The sequence below is a fragment of the Helianthus annuus genome, chromosome 4, assembly GCF_002127325.2.
Source record: "Helianthus annuus cultivar XRQ/B chromosome 4, HanXRQr2.0-SUNRISE, whole genome shotgun sequence".
NCBI classification, from domain to species: domain Eukaryota; kingdom Viridiplantae; phylum Streptophyta; class Magnoliopsida; order Asterales; family Asteraceae; genus Helianthus; species Helianthus annuus.
Genome location: NC_035436.2, coordinates 202,620,441 through 202,639,913, shown reverse-complemented (window position 1 = coordinate 202,639,913; position 19,473 = coordinate 202,620,441). Strand labels below are relative to the sequence as shown.

General features: G+C 36.5%; 3 protein-coding genes across 3 annotated transcripts; 2 read left to right on the top strand and 1 right to left on the bottom strand.

Moving 5' to 3' along the window:
* The first annotated feature begins 671 nt into the window (after positions 1-671).
* Positions 672-8,433, top strand: LOC110937997 (COP9 signalosome complex subunit 2). The gene is made up of 12 exons (XM_022180463.2): positions 672-820; positions 934-1,026; positions 3,800-3,878; positions 4,285-4,525; positions 4,604-4,678; positions 4,771-4,905; positions 5,918-6,105; positions 6,188-6,256; positions 6,760-6,850; positions 6,962-7,096; positions 7,677-7,789; positions 8,194-8,433. Exons 1-12 carry the CDS (start codon positions 811-813, stop codon positions 8,282-8,284), a joined length of 1,320 nt encoding a protein of 439 aa, XP_022036155.1. The 5' UTR covers positions 672-810; the 3' UTR covers positions 8,285-8,433.
* A 1,266-nt stretch (positions 8,434-9,699) lies between these two features.
* Positions 9,700-13,830, top strand: LOC110937998 (leucine-rich repeat protein 1). Its single transcript, XM_022180464.2, has 6 exons — positions 9,700-10,059; positions 11,547-11,618; positions 12,077-12,220; positions 12,681-12,752; positions 12,835-12,906; positions 13,561-13,830. Exons 1-6 carry the CDS (start codon positions 9,845-9,847, stop codon positions 13,631-13,633), a joined length of 648 nt encoding a protein of 215 aa, XP_022036156.1. The 5' UTR covers positions 9,700-9,844; the 3' UTR covers positions 13,634-13,830.
* Positions 13,831-16,263: 2,433 nt separating this feature from the next.
* On the bottom strand, positions 16,264-19,137 carry LOC110937999 (scarecrow-like protein 9). The gene is made up of 2 exons (XM_022180466.2): positions 18,904-19,137; positions 16,264-18,810 (listed from the first exon to the last, which is right to left on the bottom strand). The coding sequence occupies exon 2, from the start codon at positions 18,680-18,682 to the stop codon at positions 16,454-16,456; it is 2,229 nt and encodes a 742-aa protein (XP_022036158.1). The 5' UTR covers positions 18,683-18,810; positions 18,904-19,137; the 3' UTR covers positions 16,264-16,453.
* Between the last annotated feature and the right edge of the window lie 336 nt (positions 19,138-19,473).

Below are 19,473 nucleotides of genomic sequence, written 5' to 3'. Positions count from 1 at the left end.
TGTCACAAGCATTAGGGGGGGGGGGGGTGTTGATTACATAGTCCATATTGTTTGTTAAAAGAGTAAAATACCATTTTACATGGAGTTAAAAGTTAGTGTTAGTAATTTAAACATATTATTAAGTTGAAACCACATATCTTAAACATGATAACTTTTAAAGTTAAATCCTAAACGCATTACTTTTGTGCAAACACATGAACTATTTTATATGTATAATTAACTCTTAGATAAAACTAATATTCATTCAACATATTCAAACAATTTTCCATTTTCGTGGTTCCAAAATAATTTTGTGTTATTATGTCATATATAATAAAGAGTTAACTGTCAATTTCGTCCATGTAATTTGTCCAGTTATGCTAGTTCAGGTCAAATTTCAAATTTGTACTATCTCCATCCATGACATTCTTGAAACATGTCAGTTCCGTCCAAAAACTTAACGTCTGTTAAAACCTGTCGTTTAATAAAGGGTTAAACTGTCATTTTTCTTTTTCTGTTTCCCCCTTTCTCAAACGTAACTAAATGGAAAAAAAAACTAAAACTGTATAAAAAATGACAGTTTTATTCTTTACTAAACGGTAGGTTTTAACAGTCGTAAAATTTTTGGATGAAAGTGACATGTTTAAAAAATGTCGTGACACTATCTCTACCTTTTTTTTTAATTCCCAACCCAAACACCCTTTTGACTCCTTGAGCAACACCCGGGGCCATACAAACAAAGTCGCTATTTTCACTATTTCAATTTCATAACCAAACCAAACCAAACCCTAGACCCCTGATCGCTTCTCTACCCATCGTCTTCGTATCACCATGGGTTCAGGTGAGGTTTTGCTTCCCAATTAGGGTTCCAATTGCATCCATCTGTACTATTATCACTTTGTTTCTTGGATTTGCATTGTTTCCAGCGTCTGATTACGTATTTTCTTTATATAGATGCAGACATGGAGGACTATGGATTCGAGTACTCCGAGGAGGAACCTGAAGAGCAAGATGTTGACATTGAAAATCAATACTACAATTCTAAAGGTTACTTTAATCATCCCCAAACTTAGTATTTTTTACTTTTCTATTCGATCTTACTGCATTCTGCTTTATTTTATTATACCTGTACTACTGGATTGGGCTATTTTATTATTATTATTATTATTTATGAGAATGTTTATGTCTAGGTTTAACTAAGTAGTTAATCCGGTAGAACATCGGATATCAGTCAAGGACCGATATTTGAGATACTTGTTATCTCGGTGAGATATCGGTAATTTTAATATAATGCAGAATTTATATATATAGCAATTTAACACCAATAATTCAGTGATATATCGGTTATATCGGGCAAATATCGGTGATATCGGTCAAATATCGATGATGGTGATATCGCCGATAATATCGGTACTGATATTTGACTAGGGGACCGATATATCACCGATATTAACTGCATAGCTCTTAGTTATGTATAGAAATTAATGCAACAGCTAAATGGATAGATATAATGACTTTATAAATAGGATTAGAGTTTTGACAAAGTAGAGTAGTTGAGAAAATCAGTTACTTTAATGTTTTGTTGTTGATGAGTGATGAGTCAGATTTTGTTTCTAAAGACATTCGTATAATATAAGTCGATGATTTTCTTTTGTATCCTTGTATCTTGCTCGTCTTTCTCTAATAACATAAGCATTTATTTTGCATTTGTTGTTAGTGATATCTAAATGGGTTGTTGCTTCGGACGTATGTGATGATCAATTTATATACTTTAGTGATATTTTTGAAACTTTCAGTGAGTAATTGAATTGTGATAACAATGTTTGATTGACTACGTAGACATAACCTGTATAAATTCCAATTTAACCTTAATGATAGTCTATGCCGTTATGCCAAACAACAAACGGGACATTTCTTAGCTACTCTAACTCGGGTGGAATGACACCATCGGGTAAGCCACAATAAACTGTCCGTCTTTCGGTTAAAACAAGAAATTACGAGAATCAGTCACGCACGAATAGCTACTCACGTTCACGTGCTAATGCTTTGAGCTATAGTACTATACAAATGGTTAACATAGTATCATTCTATAAAGTTGAGTTGCCATTTGCTATCTCGATGATGATAAAGATATTCAGTTTGTCACATAGACATAACATATAAACATCATCATACTCAGTATATCCCACCAATAGCAAAGCTAAGGTAGGGTCTGAGGAGGGTGAGATGTAGACAGCCTTACCTCTACCCCGTAGGAATAGAGAGACTGCTTCCAATGAGACCCCCGGCTCGATAGTAGTTTTGCATCAAGCCTTGGACATAAGGCACATAACACTCAGCAATTGAGACAAACGCCGATTAGTGCATATACCCCCTTGTCTTTCGGCTATCAACGCCACCACATGATGCATGATTCACCATCCCCCTCTTTTAACGTTATTTTCACGAAATTAGTAAAATAACGTTAAAATTAGTGCACTTTCACTTTTGCCCCCCCGAGCGCCCACACATATATACATTATATGAGCATACCGCAAACGGGGCGTTAGACATAACATATAAACACAAGCATAAATATGAACCCATATGTCACAATTCAATCAAGTACCAAGTGTCAAATACAACCATCAAGGCATAAATCATCATAGTCGAACGGTACAATTAAGCAAGCTGTAATCTTGGTTGTGATTACTGGCTGTTTACTCAGACATGGTGTGAGGAGTGGAGGCTAATATGATGGAGAGAAGCATCTTCAACTATTTGGTGATGAACAACCCGTAAAGAAGAACAAATGGCGTTATGATTGGTTCATGCTGCAGCCTGCTTGCTTCAGTTCCAATCACACACTCTGAATGATAGCATGAGCTATATCATTATAGCATGTGAAATTTGTCAAATGGTCCTTTATTTCATGTTTATATATTACATTTCGCCATTTTATACAAGTCAATGTGTTTCATATGCATAGTTATTGATAGCGCAGATAGCGTTCGCTATCGCGCGCTTTGTAGCGAAGCGCCAAGGTCTCGCAATCTGTATGTAGCGACTGAATAGCGTGATTGTAGCGAGATTCCGACCACGAATTCCGGCTCCGGTGCTGTAATTTCTGCCGGAAACCTACCAGAAGTCAGGAAGAAGAAGAGAAGAAGAATAAGAGCGGCTGCGGTGTGTGTTTTAGCTTTTTAGGGTTAAATAACTTTTTGGATTTTAACCTTTAACCCCTCTATCTTTTAGTCCCTAAAACTTGTAAAAAATTACATAAAAGTGTAAAAATAGTTTGTGTATTTTAACATTTAACCCCCTCTATCATCACTAATTTACATTTGATCCTTAAACTTCAAAATCTATACATAAAAAGTATAAAATTAACATTATATATATAAAAAAAAATTACAATTAGCTATTTTTTATTTCTTAAATTTTTAACTACATTATCGCTAAACACAAAATAGCGGGCGCTATTTCGTCGCTATCGCTACGTAGTATATAGGTACCTCGTCGCTATTTGTCTCTATTCGCTATCGATAACTATGTTCATATGTACAAATCTATTGTGTTTGTGTAAATGGTATGCTCTAGTAAATATTTTTGACCTACTTTGAGTTTGTTTTTTAGGTCTATTAAGTTTCTGTGCGTGCTTCTGTCATAGACTCACCTTAAATTTTAAACCACTAGCACATGTGTTGAATCTAGAATCTGGCTAATATTATGGTTGATTATGTCGTTTGGTGCTCTATAATTTTATCTCACGACGTATAACTTCTCTAGTTTAGTGTTATACCAGCCGGTTGATTTATACGTCATTCTTTGTCGTTAACAGGTTTGGTTGAGACTGACCCAGAAGGTGCACTCAGCGGTTTTGCTGAAGTAGTTCAGATGGAACCAGAGAAAGCAGAATGGTGAGTTTATTCGAATTAGATTGCTAGAAACACACAGGAACCACAAAAAATGGGTTTCTGAGCTGGAATTTGGTTGAACTCGTGCGTGCCCACGCATCCTGCGGACACGAATGCAGCTCCGAAACCCCAGGGGTCCGCGTGAAGTCGTTTTTTGATGTGGAGTGCAGTTTTTTTTTTTTTTTTTTTTTTTTTTGTAAAAAAAATGGCCAACGCGATATATCGGCGATACAACCGATACGGTTTTTGCAAGATATCGGCGATATTTCGGCCGTTGACCACCGATATTAGCGTTGACTGATATATGACCGATATCGGAAACCGATATTTTGGTGAGGGGCCGATAACCGAGATATCGCCGAGATTAACTGCATAGAGTGTAATATGATTCAGCCGTTCTTTTCAACAGGGGATTCAAAGCACTTAAACAGACTGTAAAGCTTTATTACCGTTTAGGGAGGTACAAAGAGATGACAGATGCTTATAGGGAAATGCTAACTTACATCAAGTCTGCGGTGACACGAAACTATAGTGAAAAATGTATAAACAATATCATGGATTTTGTATCCGGGTCTGCTAGTCAAAACTTTGGTCTTCTACAAGAGTTCTATCAAACCACATTAAAAGCACTCGAAGAAGCAAAAAACGAGGTAATCTTTTTCGCTAAGTTGATCTTTCAAGCGTTTTATTAACCTAAATTATTCCACTTTTTGGTACTGTTAATGTAGAGATTATGGTTCAAGACAAATCTTAAGCTTTGCAAGATCTGGTTTGACATGGGTGAATACGGTAGAATGAATAAGGTATGCAGCTTGATATTAAAAAAACACTGTGCATTACGTTAGTTATGTTAGTGCTTTATCTGTCGTATAACGTTAAATACTTTACGTAACAGATTTTGAAGGAGCTTCACAAATCTTGTCAGCGGGCAGATGGTACTGACGATCAAAAGAAAGGAACTCAGTTATTGGAAGTGTATGCAATAGAGATTCAAATGTACACAGAGACGAAAAATAACAAGAAACTTAAAGTGAGATGCTTTTAATACATGTTTTAAAGCATTATATTATATATATATTGTTGACGAGTATTGATGAATAGTAACTCTATTTTTATAATAATATATAGTTTTTTATTATTTTAGAGTAAACTGCCAATTTGGTCCCTGTGGTTTGGTCATTTTTGCCACTTTAGTCCAAAACTCAAACTTTTTGCATCTGGGTCCCTGTGGTTTCAGTTTTATTGCCATTTTGGTCCAAAAATGAAATCAGATCATATTTGTCTTATAAAATCCTGCAATTTTGTCATTTTTCTCAGGGGCAAATCATGTCATATTTGTCTTATAAAATATGGTATTTATTTATAAAAGAGAAATGATCATTTTGCCCCTGCGAAAAATAACAAAATAGCAGGATTTTATAAGGCAAATATGACCTGATTTCATTTTTGGACCAAAATGGCAATAAAACTGAAACCACGGGGACCCAGATGCAAAAAGTTTAAGTTTTGGATTAAAGTGGCAAAAGTGACCAAATCACAGGGACCAAAACGGCAGTTTACTCATTATTTTATTATTTAGTATATTATAATAGTTTATTATTATATTTACTTTTAATAACATATTTTTCTTTTTTTTAAACATATATTTCCTTTACCTTTTTTTAATAATTGTTTTTTCTTTTTTTGAACATATATTAATTTATCGATTAATTTGATACTTCTTTAATAATTTACGTTTATAACTTTTTTTTTAAAAAAACTTAAGTGCGTAGTTGTGCTTGATTTCTTTCCCTGACATTCCCTTATAAGTTTTGTTAAAACTGAAGTTGTACTCAAAATAAAGTATTCATTTGGTATCATAAAACGGTACGATGATAAACTAAATCTTTCTAATGGTTTGACTTTCTAAACAACATGCTTTGTTTTCAAATCACGTTTGTTTTACGTTATCATTTGTTCGGTTTCGCCGCAACGCGCGATATATAAAAAAACTAGTTAGAATTATTGTGTGTAACTTTTTTTTTATAATGTATTATTTACAGCAACTTTACCAAAAAGCACTTACCATAAAGTCAGCGATTCCTCATCCTAGGATCATGGGTATCATACATGAGTGCGGTGGCAAAATGCACATGGCAGAACGCCAATGGGCGGAAGCAGCTACCGACTTTTTTGAAGCATTTAAAAACTATGATGAAGCTGGGAATCAAAGAAGAATTCAGTGTCTTAAGTATACTTTAAATATAAGCTTATTTTAGTTTCTGTAAACGCCATACACGTTATTTGACGTAAATATTTTATATGTTATACAGATACTTGGTACTGGCCAACATGCTTATGCAATCCGAGGTCAATCCATTTGACGGGCAGGAGGCAAAGCCGTATGTTTCGTTAACGGAATTATTTAAATTAGAGTAAACTGCTATTTTGGTCCCTGTGGTTTGGTCGCTTTTGCCACTTTAGTCCAAAACTCAAACTTTTTGCATCTAGGTCCCTGTGGTTTCAGTTTTATTGTCATTTTGGTCCAAAAATGAAATCAGGTCATATTTGTCTTGTAAAATCCTGCTATTTTGTCATTTTCCGCAGGTGCAAAATGATCATTTCTTTTTTATAAATAAATACCATATTTTATAAGACAAATATGACCTGATTTGCCCCTGAGGAAAATGACAAAATTGCAGGATTTTATAAGACAAATATGACCTGTTTTCATTTTTGGACCAAAATGGCAATAAAACTGAAACCACAGGGACCCAGATGCAAAAAGTTTGAGTTTTGGACTAAAGTGGCAAAAGTGACCAAACCACAGGGACCAAAATGGCAGTTTACTCTTTAAGTTAAGTATTTAGTATTACAGTTTCTGATTGTTAATTTTATGGTTCAGATACAAAAATGATCCAGAAATCTTGGCAATGACAAACTTGATTGCAGCATATCAACGTAATGAAATATTGGAATTCGAGAAGATACTCAAGGTACACTTGTTAGACACCCATACGATATACACGATTTATTATCTATATAGTTTTTCTTTTATTTTTTTTTTTTTTTAATACGAGTTTAACTTATAAAATTGATGCGTGCAGAGTAACAGAAGGACCATCATGGATGATCCCTTCATCAGAAATTATATTGAAGATCTTTTGAAAAACATCAGAACTCAAGTGTTACTCAAGCTCATCAAACCGTACACAAGAATCAGAATCCCCTTTATATCAAAGGTAGCAGTTTTCTTTATATGCATACATACATACATATATAAGTAGACATACACAGGGTAAAGATCCGGTACAAAAAGTTCTTAACCTAGGAAGTCGTGTCAAACGAGCTCCAATTGAGCTCATTTCAGCGGCGTTGGAACCGGCTCGTCGAAACCTAACCAGAAACCCTAACCCCTTAAACCAAAACCCTAAACCCTAAAGCTAAACCCTATGCTAAACTCTACGCCAAACCCTAAAATCTAAATTATAAACCCTAAAAGCTAAACCCTAAATGCTAAACCCTAAGGCTAAACCCTAAATGCTAAACTCTAAAGCTAAACCCTAAATACTAATGCCAAACCCTAAAACTAAACCCTTAAGCTAAAATCTAAAGCTAAACCCTAAAAGTTAAACTCTAAACCCTAAAAGCTAAACCCTATATGTATTTGAATAGGATTCGACGAGCCGGTTCTAACGCCGCTGGAATGAGGTTAATCGGAGTTGGTTTGACCCGGTTTCCTACAAATTGTAGGTTAAGATTGTTTTGTATTTGATCCTACCCCGACATACACATACTTATATATCAACTACTGTTTCTCAGGAGCTTAATGTGCCAGAGACTGACGTGGAACAGTTGTTAGTGTCATTGATATTGGATAATCGGGTTCAAGGTCATATCGATCAAGTTAACAGGCTGCTGGAGTGTGGGGACAGGTAAGATATGATAAATAAAGTATAAGAGTGAATTTCAAGTTTTGTCCTTTATCTTTAGGCCACTTTGCAAGTTTTGTCCTTTATGTTTAAAATTTGACGAGTTTTGTCCTTTATGTTTAAAAATCAAGCACGTTTTGTCCTTTATGCTTGATTTTTAAGGACAAAACGTGCTTGATTTTTTAAACATAAAGGACAAAACGTGTTTGATTTTTAAACATAAAGGGTAAAACGTGCTTGATTTTTAAACATAAAGGACAAAACTCGTCAAATTTAAACATAAAGGACAAAACTTGCAAAGTGGCCTAAAGATAAAGGACAAAACTTGAAATTCACTCTAAAGTATTTGTATATGTTATTATGTGATTATAGTAAGTTTGAATTTGGATTGTGTTGTGTTGTGGCAGGTCAAAGGGAATGAAGAAATACACTGCTGTGGAGAAATGGAACACACAACTTAGGTCACTTTATCAAAGTGTTAGCAACAGAGTTGGTTGAGGGTTTAAGAATATAACTTTTGATGAGAGATTGTTATTTTGCTTTTGACATTTTTTGTTTGTCATGTCCAATTGGTAAAAGTTTGTATCTGAACAGAACATGAGGAGGATTAATGTGTTAAAAAAGGGGACATTGGTTGCATTTGGGCTTTTTTGTTCTTGATGTGTTTGATTGTTTGGAAAATATCATGAAGAGGTTATTAAATCATAATATTGTTTTAGCAGTCGATATCATTGGTTTCGCTCTTAAAATTAGTTCTTTATTGAATTCACTCTTGTAGTATTATAAACTTCACCAACGCATGTTTTTGGATCCCATAGATGATGACATGGCGCTTAGCACATGCAAGCTCACGGACATCGCATTGTGCGGCTAAGTCCATTGGTAGTTTTTGGGCGATGTTTGTGAGGAAGAGTGCTAACGAGCAGTGGTGAAGCTTGAAATTTCTGACCGAAGTAGGGGGGGGGGGGGGTGGAAAACGTATATACTCAAAAATTTCTATACGAAAACTACATACTCTTCACTACTAAGCGAAAAGTTTGGAGAGTCGACCGCCCCCTCCCGTCCCCACTTTAGATGTTACCTTTATTCTAGACCAAGTCTAATGGGCTCGGACGGCAAATTTGAACCCGTTTTAAACTAGTAAGTTTTATAAGAATGGCATGTGTATAATTACGGCAATTTTAAACAGATTAATTATGTAATTTAAATTAACCCAAATAAACTTATACACAATTTCCTCTCTACCCAAATCAACCAATTTTTTTACCAACTAATTATCATGATTCTCTATGGGAGATCGTCGGTTGAAGTCTTGTATGTGAAAAAACGTCATGTGCGATTCTAGGGTTTTACCACAGTGGGTCTTCAGGCGGTGAGTTTCTTCTGGAGTTCGTGACGGGCCGGGTCACCAATGCTGTCTATGATTTCAGACGCAGAGGCGGTGATGAGGGTGTATGGGGGAGGACCACCGCACAGGACCCATAATTTCAAGGGGCACATGTTTTTTTTAACAAAAGTCCGTAATTTCGAGGGACACGTGTTATTTAAAAAAATCCGATATATATATGTAAAAAAAATTAATAGTATACCTATACCAACTCCAAGATAGGCCCACTTACAAAATAATTTTTATGGTTTAGAAGTTAGCCCATTGATATTAGGTTTAGTGAGCCCAATACCCATTTGATTTTTAAAAATATTAATATTAAAACATTACAGAAGGGGCAAATTTTTTCCAGCTCGAACATGTACATTAATTCTCAAAGACGTCACTGTTCAGACGTGAATGACCTTTTGCCAATGAATATACCCAAATCGCTTTCTTGGAAACCTTACAAAATAAAAAGAAAAATGAAGCAACCAAGCAACCCCTAAATAAAACAAAGAAAGAAGGTAAAAATCCACCAACTATCCATTTAACCCTATTTGTTTCATTCATTTGCAGCGTCAAAAGCAACTCTTACCAAGACCCACCCCCACCCAACCCACTCCACCAAGATTCATCATTGACTCCATAAATCAACGCACCACCCTCTTTCCCCAAATCACTGATCGATTATGGCTTGGGGTAGCTTAGGTGCTCTGCTCCTCATATTATCAGCAGCAGCCTTTACATCAACAGTCACTGCAAATTCCGAAGGCGACGCGCTTTACGCGCTTCGCCGGAGCTTGAACGATCCTGATAACGTTCTTCAGAGCTGGGATCCCAATCTTGTTAACCCCTGCACCTGGTTTCACATTACTTGTGATCAAGATAATCGTGTTACTCGCCTGTAAGCCCTTTTACTCTAACACCCCCCCAATTTTCTCTCTTTTTTGACCTAATTTCGAACTGGATTTTAGTGTTTTGTTGTTGATAGGAGGTTTGTGTTTTGGGTTATGTGGGATTTATGTTGTAAAGGTGAATTTTGATATAAAGATGTGATTTTGGTTAATGGCATGTTGATTGCTTTTGGTGTTAGGGATTTTTTATTAGACTAACAATATTGGATTTTTATTGTTTTTAAGATGATATTGATGGTTTTGAGAGGTGAAATGGTGTGTTTGGAGGATGATAAAATTATTCCATTTGCCTTTGATACTTTTGGTAACCTAGCCCCAGAGGCCGTTGAATTCCTGAACAAGGGTCCAATGGGTCGTGAATAGTAATTTCTCGACCCTTAAGAGTCGCATCGTCTTTGGTGGGATTGGTTTTGCGATTCAAAAGGGGGTTGTGGTGCAGCTTGTTGCCTGTTTACCTGCCATTTGTTTGTAATTTGTTGGTTTGACACTTTTATGTGTAAGGGGTGCAAACGAGCCGAGCGGAGCCCGAGCTCGACCACGACCAGGCTCGAGCTCGTTTAGCATATGAAAACTCGAGCTCGAGCTCGGCTCGAAGGTAATTTTCAAGCTCGAGCTCGGCTCGGGCTCGACTCGTTTAGTATTTATTAATTATTTTTTATTAATTATAATTATTGTTATAGATATAGTTTAGTTATTTTTTATATTTATATAAATGGTAAATATTATTATTTAAATATATGTTTAATATATTAATAAAAAATATATAAAAAGAAAGCTTGTTAGGGCTCGCGAGCCGGCTCGAGCTCGATAAGCGAAGCTCGGGCTCGTTTACTAAATAAGCTTGTTTTTAGGCTCGGGCTCGAGCTCGTTTAAGCTCGGCTCGTTCGAGCTTTTTTTCGAGCCGAGCTCGCGTAGCTCGGCTCGTTTGCACCCCTAGTGTAAATGAAAATTCTTATTCAAAGATTCATATGGTTAGAAAGTAGAGATTTTGAGATAGTTTGTTTAAATTTGGACAATTGGACATATGTCAAAGTTGTTCGGTTTCTAATCTATTAGCTGCAAAGATCAATCTTCGGAGCATTGGTTTTAACAGTTTTTCGGTATCACTTGGTCAGATATTGAAGGTCATTGATAAATGAATTGTAGCTTTACTCTCTTAGCTTTATGATTCGATAAACATCACATTGCTTGAACATTTTTTTTAGAGTTTTGCTCAAATTACCAAGACACGTGTCGAAATATTATTTTAGAAAAATCTACGTTACTCATTTCATTCTCCCTAGTCCCTCCACATTGCCTTTAAGTCATTGATCCTTGTATAATTTAGATATGTATCCAAAAAAATTATGTGACATTGGTAGATTGAATGGAAAAATAAAACTAAAAAGGTGAAAGTATGTTGCGTTTTGGTACAACCGTCGTTATTATGCCAAGATTATGAAACTTGATTCAGGATGTTGTTATTATTGTTTTACAGGGATCTTGGAAACTCTAAATTGTCTGGCCATCTTGTACCTGAACTAGGAAAACTCGAACGCCTACAATATCTGTAAGTTATTTTTAAGCATACGGTAAATGGTTCAGTCTAAAGGCCATGTGCATGCAATTATTAGTTCTTTTTAGAGTTAATTGCCCGGATGGTCCATGTGGTTTCACGTTTTTTCACGTTTAGTCCCCACCTTTTCAAAATAGCAGGTATGCTCCCTATGGTTTGTTATTTTGTTACTCGGATAGTCCCCTGAGTAGATGTCAGTTAGTTTGGAAATATCAGGTATGCTCCCTACGGTTTGTCATTTTGTTACTCGGATAGTCCCCTGAGTAAATGTCAGGGGACCATCCGAGTAACAAAATGACAAACCATAGGGAGCATACCTGCTATTTCCGAAAGGTGGAACTAAACGTGAAAAACGTAAAACCACAGGGACCATCTGGGCAATTAACTCTTCTTTTTATCTTAATCAACTACAATTAACGGCCATAATCTATGATGTATTATACTTAATGCAGGGAGCTTTACAAAAATTCCATTCAAGGTACAATTCCTGCTGAGATCGGTAACTTGAAGAGCCTCATAAGCTTGGATCTCTACAACAACAATATTACGGGAAATATTCCACCTACACTCGGGAATTTGAAGTCTCTAGTGTTCTTGTGAGTTTGATTATTCACAACTATATCGATAACTCTAGCGTCATAATAATTAGAGTAAATTACAAAAATCGTCCTTTATGTATGTCACTTATTGCAAACTGTGTCCTTTCTCTTCAATAATTACAGAAAACGTACTCGATGTTTGCAAACCCTTACAAGTTATGTCCTTTATCTCTAACTCAGTTAATTTTAGTGGTTAAATCTGACCAAATGGACCCCACATGAGAGTAAAATGACCAAAATACCCTCATGTGGGGTCCATTTGGTCAGATTTAACCACAAAAACTTAACTAAGTTATGGCTAAAGGACATAACTTGCAAGGGTTTGCAAACATCGAGTACGTTTTCTGTAATTATTAAAGACAAAGGACATAGTTTGCAATAAGTGACATACATAAAGGACGATTTTTGTAATTTACTGTAATAATTAAATTATTAACTTCTCGTTAACAATTGACAGGCGTCTTAATGACAATAATTTAACTGGAAGAATTCCAAGGGAACTCATTGGTGTTTCGAGCTTGAAAGTTGTGTATGTGCTCATTTTTCTCTATCTATATTTTACAACATGTATTTAAACAATGTTAAAAAAATGTTTTTCATGTTTTGTGCAGAGATGTTTCGAATAATAACCTATGTGGCACGATTCCGACCACTGGCCCGTTTGAACACATCCCTTTGAGCAAGTAAGGCTTTCCCAGTTTGACGATGATTTCGATTCTTTTATATTTAATGATTTAGGGGCTGTTTGTTTACCTCTTAATGAGGCTCTTAATGGTTCAGACCTAGACCTCTACTGGTTCAGCACTTAATGGTTCAGACTGTTTGTTTCACGAGCAGATGTCTGAATGGTTCAGACATTTGCCTCTGAATGGTCATTAAGAGGCTACCTCTTAATGGAACCAATAAGAATTTTACCGATGAGAAGGTAGAAGAATGTGACATGTGATAATTTACCATTCAGAGGTTATCTCTTAACCATTCAGACTTGAGGTTACCTCTTATTCATTCAGAGGTTTTAAACCATTAAGAGGTAGCATCTGAATGGTCATTAAGAGGCTACCAAACAGCCCCTTATACAGAGTCTGAATGGTTAAGACCTTTAATCTGAATTGGTCAGACATTTGCCTCTGAACGGTTAAGCATTATACAGGCTCTTAATGGTTCAGACCTCTAGACCTCTTACTGGTTCAGCACTTAATGGTTCAGACCTCTTACTGGTTTAGCACTTAATGGTTCAGACCTATTACTGGTTCAGCACTTAACCATTCAGATGTTGCCAAACAGCCCCTTATTTTGGTTTTGTTTTTAGTTTACTGAATGGTGGTTGTATTTTGCAGCTTTGAGAACAATCCTCGTTTGGAAGGGCCTGAGTTGCTGGGGCTAGTAAGTTACGATACAAACTGCTCGTAAAAGTGTTGTTTCTAGTTGCCTTGTATGTCAAGTTTGCCGCTTTTATAAACCCGCTTTAAGTTGTGAAAACGTATAACATCTGGATAGCTTATGATATCGTCTGTAATATCGTTATGTTGCGTTAAGTGTATGTTGTCTTGAAAAAATGTAATGTTTGGTGGTAAACAATGGAATTATCAGTGGTGCTCACAGTCTAATTCGGTTTGTCTCGACAAAAGAACTAGGCCGAGGTAGTTGCTGCAGTTTTGTGGAACAAAAAAACAAACTGGTTGCATTGGTTTGATTGACGACGGCCAAAAACGGGTTGGTTTGTCAGTTCGGACGCATTTAAACCTATGTAATGGCTATGATTCTAACAATGAAAAATGTTGAATAACTAGTTAATTGTCTCGCGCGTTGGCGCGGCGTTTCAAACAAAAATTGTGTCAAAACGTGGAGCAACCGAAAACATACATAAAAAGTAAGTACGAAAACGTATTATGTTTGACCCGACCCATCTCCGTAAAAAGATAAATTTACGTCAAAATGTAAACCAACCGAAAACATACATGATAATAAGCATACGAACATATTATATTTGACCCGACTTATTTTCGGGGGAAAAATATGTCAGAGCGTAAATCAAATTGAATTTATACCCGCAAGTACATAAAAAAAAAAAAAAAAAAAAACGTAAACTCAATTACAAAGTCTTTAGAAACCTATGAGGTTATAAGTGTGAATGATGAAAGTTGAGGGGGAAAATAAAAGTAAACATAAAGACAAGAACAAAGTTGGACCAATCATGAAAAGTCACTATTTACCCAAGTTTCTAATTGTAGTATAGATAATAAGAAAACGTGTATCGTACAATATGCCTTAACGTACGAAGCGTACGCGATGGGAAAATCGCACATTATGTTACAAAAAAATGAAAATCGCATGTTTCAAAAAAAAACTGAAAGTCGCATGTACATAAAAAAATCGCATGTTCCAAAAAAAAACTCAAAATCGCATCTACATAAAAAAGTGAAATCGCATGAAAAAAAAAAAATGAAAGTCGAATGTTAAAAACCAAATTTCGCATATTGATATTGAATTTCGTATACAGCGTACGTTAAGACATTTTGTACAATAACCGGCCTCTAGATAATAATGTATACGGCCGGTTCAGTTACAAGTTTAATAGATCGTAAACTTAGCTTTTTCTTTAAATTGCGAACTAAATCGTATAAATCTCAAACCAGCTAATATTACTTTAGTTTGGACAGTTTCCCCTTGAAGTTACAAATATGTACACGCTTACTTCTTAGACGATATGTAGCGATTTAGTTAGTGAGTGAAAAAGTTCATGTCAAATCATCGCTACGTTGAGCTTTCAATAACCAACCACTAAAAAGTTCCCCTTGAACTACATTTAGGCTTGTAAACGAACCGAACGTTCATGAACTGTTTGTGAACTTGTTCGGCGGAAAGTTCGTTTATGTTCGTTGTTTATTTAATAAATGAACAAACACAAACAAAATATTTTGTCCGTTTAATTTAATTAAATGAACGAACATGAACACACCTTGTGTTCGTTCATTTATGTTCATGAACACTCGTTTATGTTCGTTTAAATTCTAGCGAATACATAAATAGTTATATTTATATAGATATTATGTTTTCTAACTACTTATATAAATATAACTAATTAGTAATTGAGTTTTCTAGTAATAAAAAATGCAATTTTAGAATTTTTCTTAGATCGTAACTAATCACTTATTTAATATTTATATAAAAAAACTACTTAATTTTAGTATATATGAACCCTAATTTAGATGTGTTTTCGGATGAATTGTAATATATTAGACTTGTTTGTTTATGTTCACTAAGACCACCCGTAGTGGTTGCCCTTTTGGGCGTTTTTGGGGCTCAATCACGCCCATATCGCCCACATCCCCACTACGCATGGGCGTGATTGGCAATTTTTTTGTGCAGGCGTTTTATAAATCACGCCAAAGGGGGAGATCTTGTCCAATCAGATTTGAGCTTGCATTGTTTTGTCCAATAACATTTATTAAATTGTTTTTTTAATTTTATTTTATTACAAACATAATGCCCCACAATCCCCACATCCCCACTACACCCTTTTGTAAAAACGCCCAATAATGCCCCATTGCTGACTGGGCTGTCACATGGCGCAAACGCCCTAGGGTGGGGCATTATTCACCCCAACAACTACGCATGGTCTAATGTTAATTGTGTTTGTCTATATTTTTTCAATTACGTTCATTTTTTGTTCGTTTTTGTTTGTTCAGTCATTTCAATTTATATTTGTTTATGTTTATTCAAATATGTTCAGTTAAATTTTCTTTTTGTTTTATGTTTGTTGTTCGTGAAATGTTTGTTTAGGCTTTAAATGAACGAACATAAACGAACACGAACATGCCCGATTTCTTAATGAACGAACACGAACAAAAAAATATGTTCGATTATATGTCCGTGTTCGTGTTCATGTTCGGTTAAAGTTAAATGAACGAACACAAACATGCATATATTCGTATTCATTCGGTTCATTTACAGGCCTAAGTCCTAACTACATCAGTTGGATCCAAAGAGAAAGAAAACTGAAACAAAAAACATCTTTATAAATAATCAACTGAAGCCAGTAAGAAAGAACCATATAGTTTATGAGAGCAAGTGCTCATTTAAAATCAGCACCTTTCATATAACAAATATCAAGATGGTTAAAGGTGAGGTAGACTAAGTTAATGCACCTACCCACATATCAACAAAAACACAACAATTTTCCAAAATTAAACATCTTGATCAACCACACACCCGAAATTCGCTAGCGAATTAGCCCGGTTTCCAACAAGAAATCGCGTAAATGATTCGTCCTTTCCATCCCTGCAAAAGCCAATGGTTGTCTTCATCTATCAAGAAATCTTTATGATACAAACTCACTTTCTCTCCAGCCCGTTTGAATATAAACCGCGAGAACGGTACAGGAACTAACCCTGCCCGCAAATTACGAGCATGCCATTGCTTATACGTCTCCGGCCTTTCGATCCTTTCCCATCCCTCACACGCTATCACATTCAACGCTTCTCTTCCAAACACCTCTGTTTCAAGCAGCATCCTTTCGGGTCGGTCACGCCCCACATTCGTTTCAAGCATATCGAATAATGCGGAGAAATGGAAAAGGGCCTCGCGGAAACGGGTCAGGAAAAACGGGGCGTTGTAAGATCCGTTTAGAACTCCGTGGATAAAGATATCGGGATTGATATTCTTAATCAGGTTGAGAACAATGTTTCTAGCGCTATCCACCACCACTGTCTCGTCAAGCAAGTTTTTCGATCGGTACAGACAATTAACGACTAAATACTCGCCTTCGACAAGCTTTAACTCCTCGACCGTAACGTTTTCCCATCTTTTAGCGATTGAATTATATTCGAACGGGACTTTGAACAGCTCAGCATACGCCTCTAACCGCCGACCCGTTTCATCGATTCTTTGAGCCGGTCTAAACCCAGGTTGCGGAAACTCAATCCCCGTGATCCGAACCCGTGGTGGCCCGCCTTCTCTTGAGGAAATACGTTGAATGAGAGTCGGCCACTGAAACCCGTACAAAATACCAAAATCGATGATGTGTACCGTCGCCGCATTCTCAGCTTTATCCATAATCGTCCTGTTGGAAGCAAAATTCGAAATCTTTCTAAACGGGGACGATGCCATGTACAAATGATACGCTTTGATATAGTCAGCGGCACATGTTTTCTTGCTGACCAATGCTTTATGGATTTGACTACCGGTGCCAGCTAAGCGGGCCTCGAGCCCATCGGCAAAACAGTGAGCTAACCTCTGAGTTCCATCGCCGAAAGGAGATGAATGTTGCCGTATTTGTTTCAACAGTTCATTCGCTTTCCTTCTATCATCAGCTGCAACCGATTGTGCACAAGTAATCAAAAGGGTTCGTAAATCTATAACCTCTTTTTTACGGTTTTGTTTCTTACCGCGAGCCTTGCTTTTACCTTTACCTTTCCCTTTCCCTTTATTCGAACTTGTATCTTCTAAGTCGACCAACGAATCTTTAACTTTTTCTTCACGTAACGTGTCACGAAACGAGTCTAACGCAACCTTACCTTCTCCCAAACTAGAGAGAAAAATTAAGTCAATTTCTTCTGACCGTAAAGTCGAATCCGGAAAAACCGCCGCCTGCTTAATGTTTCTTTCTCGTTTTTCTAACTCCGTTATATCCTCCGCGTGACTTTTTCTTACCTTCGACCCTGTTAACAACCGTTCGTTGTCTTCTCCATTCCGATCTTGACCTACATTCGATAAATTCAACAACTGGTTCACACTCGGAAGAAACTTGTTTGCTTCTTCGAAACCCCTTTTAAACTGCCACATCATCTCGTTACCGTTACAAAGATCATACGTATCAGCAGTGCTAGCAGGCGAATCCAGCCCCCCGTTAGTGGAAGACCCAAACGACGCATAAGACACATTCTGCGCTCCAACATTCTGCACGCCACAGCCATTAAAGTTCTCAACATAAAGACTGTTCCCAGAGTGGTCAACGGAAGTCAAACCGCTATCAACCGAAGGCGGCGGTGGCGGCCATGGGGGCGGGGTCGGGGGATACTTTTTTCCAAGAGCTTCGTAGAACGGTCTCTCCGCAGCTTGAAGATCTAAAGATTCTTGCAGCATACAAGATTTATCCTCCATATCTTCTTCCATAAGCACCTGACTAATAAATCCCAAAATCGCATCCGAAAAATCGCAATCTTCGCGAAGCTCGTCTTCAAGATTCGCCCTCGCATCCACCACAGGCGGATTATCCAACGGTGGAAACTGTAAACCTCTAAAGTTTTGACTATACACACCATTCTGATACATACTACTTTCATTAACATTGACTAAATCATAAGTCAAACAAGAGTTCCCAAACATTTGACTCTCAAACATTTGACCAGTGTTTACAACCTTATTATCTGCAAAATCAGGCAGATTTACTTTCCCAAACTGAATCCCATTTTCATCCCCATCATCAAACCCATAAATCCTACCGAATCTTGGATCCATTTGTGTCAACTTTGACTCTTCAAGAGTCAAAAGTCAAAAGTCAAACTTTCTAATGACCTAATTTCAAAGCCCTAAAGTAGTAAAGTTTCACAATCTCAATAAATCCTCTTACAGACGACGACAATACTCTAAAAACCGAAACAAAAACAATAACAGAAGATTAGGGTTTTAGCAAAGATAACCCAATTAGGTTAAACATTCAAAGAACAAATTAGGTGTACCTTGTTACACAGGAGAACTGATGGGGTTTATTTATTGAAAAGTTTGAAGCTTTTCAGTGAAAGATGATGATAGGATGATGGGGTGAAAGGGATTGAATCTGAAAATGGTGTGTCATTAATGAGGTACGATGAAGGAGGGGTTTAATTAATGGAGAAGAATATAAAGCCAGACGTCAAGTGTGCAGGAGGGAGGAGACTTGACGTGGGTGTACAGGTGAAGCACACATAGTACAGGGGAAAACTCCACCATTATATTTCTATCTCCAATTGCTTTCACTTTTTTCATAATTGCGAAAATCGTCCTTGAGGTTTGGACAGTTTTGTCACTTTAATCCAAAGTTCAAATCTTTTGAATCTGGATGATAGTGGTTTCAATGAAGGGCAAAAAGGTTAGATTTTTTTAATTTGTTATAATAAAACGTTAAAAGACCATGTTTCTCTTCAAAAAAAGAGAGGAAAAAGACAAAAAAAACTAGTTGTTAAAAGAGAAAAAAAAAAGACAAAAGAGACACTGGCTGTGGTCAACTCCCAGATATGCAGAATCTTGGATAGTACAGCAAGTACAAGGAC